General features: G+C 40.3%; 1 protein-coding gene across 1 annotated transcript in view; it reads left to right on the top strand.

Annotated features, from left to right (window-relative positions):
- Window positions 1-11,469, top strand: part of mtmr6 (myotubularin related protein 6) — a 16,444-nt gene extending 4,975 nt beyond the window's left edge. Inside the window, exons 3-15 of the mRNA XM_080049757.1 lie at window positions 338-500; window positions 1,334-1,491; window positions 2,318-2,446; window positions 2,760-2,894; window positions 2,977-3,109; window positions 3,494-3,603; window positions 3,743-3,868; window positions 4,100-4,149; window positions 7,494-7,587; window positions 7,785-7,891; window positions 8,377-8,511; window positions 8,632-8,758; window positions 10,754-11,469. Coding sequence (XP_079905883.1) covers window positions 338-500; window positions 1,334-1,491; window positions 2,318-2,446; window positions 2,760-2,894; window positions 2,977-3,109; window positions 3,494-3,603; window positions 3,743-3,868; window positions 4,100-4,149; window positions 7,494-7,587; window positions 7,785-7,891; window positions 8,377-8,511; window positions 8,632-8,758; window positions 10,754-11,134 — 1,848 coding nt within the window. The 3' untranslated portion in view covers window positions 11,135-11,469. The remainder of the gene's footprint in view (window positions 1-337; window positions 501-1,333; window positions 1,492-2,317; window positions 2,447-2,759; window positions 2,895-2,976; window positions 3,110-3,493; window positions 3,604-3,742; window positions 3,869-4,099; window positions 4,150-7,493; window positions 7,588-7,784; window positions 7,892-8,376; window positions 8,512-8,631; window positions 8,759-10,753) is intronic.
- Window positions 11,470-11,916: the final 447 nt, after the last annotated feature.

The raw sequence follows: 11,916 nt of genomic DNA, 5'->3' as shown, positions 1-11,916 counted from the left end.
TTTTTTTTTTAAAGAGTGTTAAAACCAGTTTAACGTGACGAAAATCATCATTAGTGTATAAAAAATAACTAATTTGTTCTTTTGTTGCATAGACGCTTAGTGACACTGCCTTATTTTGACCATGACTGTCATACAGGGGTTGATGATTTATTTGACTTTGTTCAGGACACTCGCTGTAATTTGCAAATGTTATTTTATATTCCTCTTTATTTTCTTCTGATATTCTAACCAATGTAAATACATAGAAACTAATCATCATCACCTAAACCAAGGCCATTCAAAGTCTCCATCTCTTTTGCTCCTTTGCCCCCCCCCCCCCCCCCCCCCTCCCCTGCAGATTTTACATCACCACATAGCCTCTGTGGAGAAGCTCTCCCTGACCACCACAGGTTGTCCTCTGGTCATCCAGTGTCGCAACTTCCGGCTGGTCCATTTCGTGGTGCAGAGAGAAAGAGACTGCCATGACATTTACAGCTCGCTGCTGCGTCTCCTGCGGCCCGGTGGGTTTTAGTCTGACTGTGCGATTGTCCATCCCATTCACATGTATACGTCTGTTTTTACTCCTTTTCTTTGCTATACATTAAGGTCGTTCACATACAAATGGTACCCGCCGCAGGGTCTTAAAAGCATTAAAAAAGCGTTTAATTTAATCTTCTAAAAATAAGGCCTTAAAAGTATTGAATGTCACTGCAGAGAGGGGTCGTTATGTGACAATTAGGCCCTTTTTGATTTTGTTATACAGTATCCAGAGTATACACATATATAGCCTACTTCACAAAGCTGATGTTACAGTATATCAATGTGAGTATATTAATGTGAGTTTATAATAAATGTTCTTTATTGAAAGTACCTTAAAGTGCGACAGAATTTCCGCTATATCCTTCCTACTTTTGCCAGTATGGCCTTGACGTTGGCATTATATTACATTTTAAGGGGGGTGCTCGTGGTGTAGTGGTTAGAGCGCACCCCCCTCCCCCCCCATAGAGGTTCAGTCCTATGAGGCAGCAGACCGCGGGATCGAATCCGGCTATGGGTCATTCTCTGCATGTCATTCCCCTCTCTGCCCCATTTCATCGCTGTGTCTGGAATAAAATTAAAATCAAATCAAAAATCTCTCCAAAGCTATCCAATAAAGCATAAAATGACCAAAAAATTATCGTAAAAAAATAAATAAAAGGTATTCAGTAGGTTTTCATATACAAAAGGTTGTATGTTTAACTTTGAGATCCCTGGGGGTACACTGCGATACATATGTAACACACACATTGCTTTCATATTAGTCTGTGTTTTGTGAAGGCTCTTACTCTTGTGTCCTTTTTTTCCATTTGTGCAGTATCCTACGAGGAGCTCTACGCGTTCTCCTACAACCCCAAACAGAATGACCAGCAGAGGGAGGAAGGATGGCAGATCATTGACCTGGGGGCGGAGTATGAGAGGATGGGCGTGCCCTGTGACCAATGGCAGGTCACCAATGTCAACAGAGAATACAAGGTAAATAGTGTTGGGCGGGCCGTATCTTATTCTGTAAACTATAAAATGTTCTCTCAGCGAAAAAACACTATGCCCAGTTAAAGCAGGACTTGCTGACTGTTGAACCTTGACACCGTTGTCTGTGTTCCATAAATACCATCCCACTGCGCTATACTATAGGACAAAAAGTTACAGGCTGTGTAGGTAGCTTGCTTACTGTCACATGACTACTTTGCAAAAAAAGGTCATGTAGCTATATGATATGGTTGTATTTTTTGACATGTAGTATTTCTTTATGTTTTGTGTGAACATTGTCCTGGCCTGCCTGCTCAAAAGTGGGCTAGCTTTGTTTGTATTTCAGTAAATCAGTTAATAAGGAATTGGTGGAGGTACCAATGTTTACATTACCACACATTAATAGCAAAACATATGCACATCCAGAAGAGGGAGCTAGAGTTTCACTGTTTTCTCCAACGTCAAATACTAGCTTCTACTGTAGTATGAATGAATGAAAATTGAAACCATCTGTAAAGTATTAAGAGTGGATATTAATATTATAAACCCTATATATATATATATATATATATATATATATATATATATATATATATATATATATATATATTATATCCTGTTACTGTTATCTACCCAGTGTGTTAACATACAAATTAGTTGTTAAGGGGTCAGAATCATCTGTTATTTTGAATGTAGTTATCAGCTCCATGCTTGACGGTTCATAGTGATTACCAGTCATACTGATGCTGTCTGCCTATGTCTTTTGTGTCCAACTGTGTGTGTGTGTGTGTGTGTGTGTGTGTGTGTGTGCTTTGTGATTGTTTTTTTCCAGGTGTGCGAGACATATCCGCGGGACCTGTATGTTCCCATCACAGCCAGTAAGCCTATCATTGTGGGGAGCTCCAAGTTCAGAAGCAAAGGACGTTTTCCTGTACTCACATACTTCTACCAAGAAAAGAAGGTAGTGTTCTAAACCGTAATACCATAGGAAACACCTAACAGTACTCTTTTTTATTTTGTATGTATGTTGCTAGTAGTGTGTGAAATGAAAGATATCACCATGGAAAAGTAACAAAGACTAGGCTACTAAGGTTTACTTTATAAATTATAAACTAAAAGTAGCATTCCTATCGTTTGCTGCAATGTACAATGTACTCATGGAAGCTGTAGTAGTAGTTACATTTAAGTGAGCCGTAAAGGGAAGAATTGAAAGGTGTAATGTGGATGTCAAATGTTCATGATATAGTAACAGTACTATGTGTTTCCCCTGACAGGCGGCAGTGTGTCGGTGCAGTCAGCCCCTCTCTGGGTTCAGTGCGCGCTGCTTAGAGGATGAGAGCATGCTGCAGGCCATCAGCAAGGCCAATCACAACAGCCGATTCGTCTACGTCATGGACACTAGGCCGAAGGTAACAGCCGAGTTGCATAAAATTATTAAATGAAATGCTTCAAATGCGCTGTATGTATAATGGGTTGTTTTCCGTCCCGCAGCTGAATGCGCTGGCAAATCGAGCTGCAGGTAAAGGATACGAGAACGAGGACAACTACTCCAACATTCGCTTCCAGTTTGTGGGCATCGAGAACATCCACGTGATGCGGGGCAGCCTGCAGAAACTGCTTGAAGGTTAATTGCACAGGCACACATGCAAAAACGTCATTGCATTTTATTTTTATTTTCTTCTGATTTAAGTGGCTACAAGGAACTTTCAGTTTGTGTCCATTTTAGCACCCCATTTGGACAAAAGCGGTAGTGTTTTAACTACGCCAGCTGTTGTTCCTGGGTGAGCGTAGCCGGACAAAGGCACTAAGAAAAACTATATAAAAATAGCGTTCTTTGCACCGATGGATTTGTTTGCTGTTACATGTAATTTATGATCAGAGGAAAAATGAGACACAATAGACAGTTATAGTTCCCCCCCTGTAGCTACTTGATACAGGCAACAGTGCAAGCAGTCATTGATCAGTTCATTAAAAACTTATTTCTGTATGTGAATGTGTTTTTCCCCAGTGATTGGGTCTAAGTCTCTTTCGATGAGCGACTACCTGGTTGGCGTGGAGAACTGCGGCTGGCTGCGGCATATCAAGGCTGTAGTAGATGCAGCCATCTTTCTCGCCAAGGTACACATTTGTCTTACTCCTAGTGTTTCTGTTCCTCTTTAAACTGTTTCAATTCAGAGGGTACTATCTGGCCTATTGTGGCGTTTTACATTTATTAATGGCATAATAATATACTGTCTGTCTTGACTGCTGAGCCCAGGCGGTGACCGTGGAAGGAGCCAGTGTGCTGGTCCATTGTTCTGACGGATGGGACAGAACGGCTCAGGTCTGCGCCCTGGGGGAGCTGCTTATGGACCCTTACTACCGCACCATCAAGGGCTTCATGGTAACACACACACACACACACACACACACACACACACACACACACACACACACACACACACACACACACACACACACACACACACACACACACACACACACACACACACACACACACACACACACAACAAACAGAGAACTTAAGGGCTGATAAGAATATGTACTTCCTTTTCTGCTTAATGTTTGTCGGTCTTAATTACAATGTGCTTTTCCCCTCTCATTTGTCTTAAAGGTACTGATAGAGAAAGACTGGATCTCCTTTGGCCACAAGTTTGCAGACAGGTGAGCTGTCAACAGGATCATTCAGGCCTTTAGATTTTCTCAATGTTCTGTTTATTTGTTGCACAAAGACAAGTACATCTAGGAACTGCTGCTGAGTTTTTCTTTAGAAAGAAAACTTATGCTATATGAGGGGACTCTAGCAGGACCTCATAATTAAATTGGCCAAATTCCTTAGCTATTTATATTGTATGTTAATAAAACTATATTAATTCACGTATTTGTTTCTTAACCCATTGATGACTATGGCAATCTAGGATGCATGTCCTTAATGCCTGAGGGTTTTCTGAAAAAATAGTACGAATTGTCAAGTCTACCAAAACCTTAATATCTAAGCCTGTGTAGCACATAGAAACATGAAATAAAATACATTTAAAAGTTAAGGTTCACATGTTTTATTTAAACATGCTCCCTTAGCGCTTACAAACCAACAAATATTTCTAAAAATCGTCAAAATTAGATGAATTAAAAAATTATTAAATATTGTTAATAAATAGATGCAATGTGTTGTGTGATTTTCGTCAGTAGTCTATAGTAGACCTTGATTCTGCGCACCAAACGCCACTAACTGTTCTGTCGCCAACATAGCTGGCGTATTTTTTTTATTATTATTTTAATTTTTAATTTTTTTGATTGACATGATTTTCGGCAAACCACACAACTTTTGGGTGGTCACGTGGTCTTAAAAAAATCAACAAAACCCACCTCATGTGTATTTGAACCAATGACAGTGCATTCAATGCTGGGAATGCCATGAAAATTAGATAAAGTAATAATGCTGCACGATGCAGCATCAGGCAGGAGAGCCAATGTGGCATCGCGCAGCAGCCGTCATCAATGGGTTAAGAGGAAGATGAGGATGCAAATATGCTTGAGGAGTCAGATGAAAAAGTTCAATGGTATTTTAATGAAAAAATGATGTTCAGCAAGGTACAGCTTATGCAGGATCAGGCAGACAAAAAAAAAAAAAAAAAAGTGAACTGTCTCGGACATTACAATAATATTTATCAACATCAGATATTCTTTTCATTGGTTTATTTAGTCACATGTTTATCAGAAATCTTCCAATCGTCTTTCGTCTTCTTCCGGATTGTTGATTCTGCACTATGGGAGAAAAACGCCTACGTGCCAATGTCCTTGGTGCAATAATGTCTTATGGTTTGGTCAGTCTCATAATCTGCAGGTGTGAGTTTTACAGAGGCCCATTGTTGGAAACGGATACATGGTTAGCCTCTAGCGTTATCATATCGAAATTTATCAAGGGGCTTTTTGTTGTAAACTTATCCCTCACTCCCTTCCTTTCCCACGAGCTGGAGTGAGAGAATATTGAGAGAAGTTTAGTCACAAGTTAAGAATATATCGATTATTCTATTTGATTATACATGAGTAAATGCAAATTAATGAGGGGGGTATATAATCATCATTAATTAGAAATTAAAATCCTGACAAATTCCCTCTTCAAATACGTTTCTAACGTATTTATAACTAGGAAAAATATATTTTTTGGGACAAGGAGCTCTATAAGCTCAGTCTACCTGTTAATCATCTACTTAATATTGGGTAAATACTAAAAATCAGACCCTCAATTCATTCTAATTAGACAACAAAAGTAATAATCAACATACACATTAATGAAAGGGAAAATAAGTGATACATAGGAAAACTTAGACGCAGTCATACATTTATCAGAGAAAAAACAAGACTAAACAGTTTAATTAAACAATTCAACATTCATTATCAGTGGCATTAGACAATCTAATCATAGTACCTATAGTTGGTCTAAAAAAACAGATTACACAATTCAAACTAGGCATTAATCATTTTGTACTTTATCAGTTTTATCCAGGTATAATTTGCTTACAAAAATCATGAAAAGGCTACAAGTCTATCGTGGTTGTTAACAGTGACTAATTCCCATCTGGAAGTAAAAGGGAAAACACATGATTAGATAATACATTGATTTTCAAATGATTAACACAATAACACCTGGAATCCTTCTCAAATACAAAGGGTTAACATTTCTAGATTCACATACTAAGGGTGAATTAACTTTACTAATTTCAAAAACCCATATCAACGGGTCATTGGCTCTGAGAGAACAGTCAGGGCATACATTTGCTTTAAGATTGGGGCCTTATCAAAACAGGGCAGTACACATAATTAGTGAACATTTCTTAACAACATTTTTTTTTTTTTTTTTTTTTTTTTTGTGATGGCTTTTTTTCTTCGTAGACAATTAGTTTTATCTTATCCTTTTAGAGCCAATACTTGGTTGCAATTTTTAAATCAAACCTCTTTCAAGGGAGAGGTCGTGGAGATGAGGTGCACAATGTGAGTGGTGTAAATAGCTACAGACTTACATAATTTACTTATAAGTACGTTCAATTTACTGCGTACCTTTTTCACCACAGGGTTCAAGCTCACCTTCTCTGAGAATGTGAACTTTGAACCGCACACACTCTCCTACTTGGAGCCTTGCTAGGAGTTGACCCTGGCCCAGCCTGCAGCTGCACCTGGTCAACACAAAACTTGAGACAAACAATTAGGACAGACAGACAGACATACAGACAATTAACATATAGTTAGTTAATTTGCCAGACATCAGAAGAAGGTTCGCGACCTCCCTCCTCTCATGTCCTAGGCTAGCAGCAATTCATGTGTTGTGAAGTGGTGTGAGTCTATGTGTATGTGTGTGCTTGTCGCTCTTGGAGAGGTTGTCATTGATATGTCGGTTAGCTTACATAACCTATTTAATTTTAACTTATATACTTTCCCTCTTTTTACACCAGGCAGACAAAAAAAAAAAAAAAAAAGTGAACTGTCTCGGACATTACAATAATATTTATCAACATCAGATATTCTTTTCATTGGTTTATTTAGTCACATGTTTATCAGAAATCTTCCAATCGTCTTTCGTCTTCTTCCGGATTGTTGATTCTGCACTATGGGAGAAAAACGCCTACGTGCCAATGTCCTTGGTGCAATAATGTCTTCTGGTTTGGTCAGTCTCATAATCTGCAGGTGTGAGTTTTACAGAGGCCCATTGTTGGAAACGGATACATCGTTAGCCTCTAGCGTTATCATATCGAAATTTATCAAGGGGCTTTTTGTTGCAAACTTATCCCTCACTCCCTTCCTTTCCCACGAGCTGGAGTGAGAGAATATTGAGAGAAGTTTAGTCACAAGTTAAGAATATATCGATTATTCTATTTGATTATACATGAGTAAATGCAAATTAATGAGGGGGGTATATAATCATCATTAATTAGAAATTAAAATCCTGACAATGTACCATTTATAGTGCTTAGTTAGTTCCTTAATTGTATGTGTGAATTGTGTACCCCTAGATGTGACCAATTGGACGGGGATCCGAAGGAGGTGTCTCCTATCTTCACTCAGTTCCTGGAGTGTGTCTGGCAGCTGTCGGAGCAGTTCCCTCAGGTGTGTGGGATTGTATTACACACACACACACACACACACACACACACACACACACACACACACACACACACACACACACACACACACACACACACACACACACACACACACACACACACACACACACACTGTGAGCCATAGTGACAGTGCTGTGTGATTGTATAGTATTTACTCAATACTGAGAACCCTTCCTCTAGGCGTTTGAGTTCAGCGAGTGGTTCCTGCTGCAGATCCATGAACACGTCCACTCCTGCCAATACGGGAACTTCCTCGGCAACAATCAGAGACAGAGGGAGGAGTTGCAGTGAGTCCCACATGCACGCATAAACACGCACACACGCACACACACACACACACACACACACCCTTTTAAGTAAAGTCGTTGTTTTCTGTGTCACATTTCACATTATTTGAGTGGTTGTACCTGTGAGTGTAGGTGTACCACCTCTAAAAAACCTGGATGTGGGGAGTGGTTAAAAATGCCCTTATTCTGGACATTTACACACGCACACTTTTAGAACATAAAACCTAAGGTAATTAATTAACAAATGATCATTTGTCAGTTGCTGTTGATGTTTCCTCATGCTGTGTCATCCTAACGTAAACACATTTTGTTGAGCATTGAAAATCACACAGGGCTGACAGACGCACGCATCTATCCACATAACACTCCCCAGCCACATAAGGGGAGATTTGGAAGTCAATAAAACTAAGCTTTTGAAGAACTAAACAGCCCTACTGTGTTAAAGGCATGTTATATTTTTCTCCAACTGCTGTTTTGTGTACTAGGCTGAGGGAGCGGACTCACTCACTGTGGGCATTCCTAATGAGTGAAAAGCAGAACTACTTGAACCCGTTCTACAGCCCGGCGTACTGCGAAGCACACCCCGTGCTGGAGCCTTCCACTCTACCCTACAACTTCAAGTCAGTCCAGCCTTCCCCTCTTCCCTGCTTCTGACACAGTAAAAAAGGTGAAACAATGAATTACATCATAATGTAAGAAAATCTCATCTTTGTTTTGTTGTGCGCCCTCGTGTCTCCAAGGTTCTGGAGGAACATGTACCACCAGTTTGATCGGTCGATGCACCCGCGTCAGTCCATCCTCAAAACCATCCTGACTCTGAGAGAGAACAGCCGCAAAGAGGAGGGCACACTGCAAGCACTGGAGAGTGTGAGTCCACACACCCACTCTAATTATCTCTATGTTGAAGTCAGGAAATCAGATTAAGTCCCTAAGTGGGATGGACAAAATAATAGAAACCCATTTCAACACCACAAACCAAGTCCTCCAAAATGACGCATACAGTTGAAGCAACAGCTGAACATTATAACCTTCATGGAGGTATGATTTATGTTGTTCATGTCATACATTTCTTTCATATATTCAGTAGTGTGCTCTTTAACTGTTTAAAATCAAACACTATTTTTGTGTCAGTCAAAAGCATACATGGTTAATCTAATTTTCCTGAGAACATGAGTTAATGATCTTGTGTTGAGGACAAAGTTTCAAAATTGCTGTTTTAAAATGATATTTCAAAATGTGATAATCATCATTACAGAATAAAAATGATCAAAAGGTGAATGGGTAATGGATGCCTTAAAGTTGGAGGCAGCGAATCTGGAGAACACTTGTCCAGACTGTGTGTGCACTAAAATTAAATTCAGTGTCAATACACAGCCAAGGCTCTGTTAACGGGTATGTTGCTATGGTGGGCCCCCTTTTTTCAACATACCAGTTTACAGAGCCTCGGCTGTGTATAAACACTTGATATTGTTTGCAGCGCGCACACACAGTACTGACATAGCAGCGGAATCATGAGGAGATATTCACTTTATTTTGACCAAAAGGGATTTTGACGACAAGCATCCTCCTGGGGGCGCCCTTAGCTCAGTTGGTAGGGCGTCCCCCCCATGGGTTCGATTCCAGCCCGCGGACATTCTCTGCATGTCACTCCCCTCTCTGCCCCATTTCAACTCTGTCTCTACACTATCAATAAAGCATAAAAAAATAAATGCCAACAAGCATCCTCCTCCGGACCCCACCTTTTTTAACATGGCACCTCTCGGGAGTACAGGTGAAACTCGAAAAATTAGAATATCGTGCAAAAGTTCATTTATTTCAGTAATTCAACTTAAAAGGTGAAACTGATATATTATATAGACTCATTACATTCAAAGTGAGATATCTCAAGCCTTTATTTGTTATAATTGTGATTATTATGGCTTACAGTTCATAAAAAACCCAAATTCAAAATCTCAGAAAATTAGAAAATTACATAAAATCAATAAAAAAAGGTTTTTAAATACAGAAATGTCGGCCCTCTAGAAAGTATAATCATGCATATGTACTAAGTACTTGGTTTGGGCCCCTTTTGCATACATTCTTGCCTCAATGCGGCGTGGCATGGATGCTATCAGCCTGTGGCACTGCTGAGGTGTTATGGAAGCCCAGGTTGCATTGATAGTGGCCTTCAGCTCGTCTGTCTTGTTGGGTCGGGTGTGTCTCATCTGCCTCTTGACAGTACTCCATAGTTTCTCTATGCCACCTGCCCACAGTACCATAAACCACTAGTAACTGGGTGACTGACATTGGTATTACTGTGCTTGATTGGCCATACAACTCTCCTGACCTGAACTCCATAGAGAAACTATGGGCTAATGTCAAGAGGCAGATGAGACACACCAGACCCAACAATACAGAGGAGCTGAAGGCCACTATCAAAGCAACCTGGGCTTCCATAACACCTCAGCAGTGCCACAGACTGATAGCATCCATGCCACGCCGCATTGAGGCAAGAATGTATGCAAAAGTAGCCCAAACCAAGTACTTAGTACATATGCATGATTATACTTTCTAGAGGGCCGACATTTCTGTATTTAAAAACCTTTTTTTATTGATTTTATGTAATATTCAAATTTTCTGAGATTTTGAATTTGGGGTTTTTATGAACTGTAAGCCATAATAATCACAATTATAACAAATAAAGGCTTGAGATATCTCACTTTGAATGTAATGAGTCTATATAATATATCAGTTTCATCTTTAAAGTTGAATTACTGAAATAAATGAACTTTTGCACAATATTCTCATTTTTCGAGATTCACCTGTAAATCTATGTAACTCAGATCATGTATTGTCCCTTATCCTCTCCATTCATCCATTCAGAGGCTCCGGCAGCTGGGCGTGACCCCCATCATCACCACCACCACTGCCCCCCCTGCTGCAGCACCTCCTCCCACTAGAGACCAGCGCTCCCAGGCCCTCCCTCCACGGCCAGACTCACTCATTCTGGGGGCGCCCTTCAACCACAAGGAAGAGCAGAGGCAGGAAGAGGAAGACGGGCAGGAGGAAGTGGGCGAGGAAGCCACCGAGAGCCCAGACACAGAGCGCACAGTGGAGGGCAGCAGCAGCAGCAGCAGCAGCGGAGGCACCGACAGCCGGAAACAGAGCTACGGAGAGCTGCAAGGGACACACAACAAGGAGTTGGCCAAGGAAGAGCCAGCCGTTGTCAGTCTAGAGTTTGGAGTGGCACGCATGACCTGCTGAGACCCAAACAGAAAAAAAAGAGGGATTGTAGGATACTGAGTGTGGATCGGGGCTTACTGAACGTGTGTGTGTGTGTGTATGTGTGCGTGTGTGTGTGTGTGTGTGTGTGTGTGTGTATGTATCAGGGAAGATGTCGTTCTGTATGTGATTACTTGCCGATTACGCAAAGGTCCTGAGTTGGGGGCCGATTGGATGGAGTTGTATGTCTGTATAGTCTAAATCTCAATGGAAAGCCTCATTATTATGTCACATACTGCACCTATAAGAAAAAAAGGCTTGTTTTTTTTATGAATGTTAAAAAGCACTATAAAGAATTAATGAATAGAATAAGAGAATAAATAATGAAAAAAAAATAGTGAGTCAAGTTTGTTCCATTTTACTTTTCATGTCAAGTATTTATTTTAATCATGTGGCCATGAAATTCTAAACATGTTTCTCAATATGTTAACAAACAGCAAATCACGTTGTTTGGCAGCAGACATATATAATCTCATCCTTGGGGCTCGCTTCCAGCCTAATTTGAATGTTGTGTGTTTTGGCGTGAGCTGATTTTGCTCCAAATGGAAGAAAAAAAAATCATCAAAATTCCTCATCATTAATGGATAATCTAGTACTGAAAATGCCGCTTAACTGAGGGTTTGGCTGCATCTGAACACAGTTTGGATGGGTGTTTTACGTCGTCACTGGTCATTTCACTATTTTACTGTGACAGCAACGGTCAAATGGGCTTTGATGTTCAGCCAGTGAAGAGGTTCAGCTGTCACCCTCATTGATCAGCTTAA

The sequence above is a fragment of the Ammodytes marinus genome, assembly GCF_949987685.1.
Source record: "Ammodytes marinus genome assembly, chromosome: 21".
Lineage (NCBI taxonomy): Eukaryota > Metazoa > Chordata > Actinopteri > Uranoscopiformes > Ammodytidae > Ammodytes > Ammodytes marinus.
This window is presented reverse-complemented; position numbering and strand designations above follow the sequence as displayed.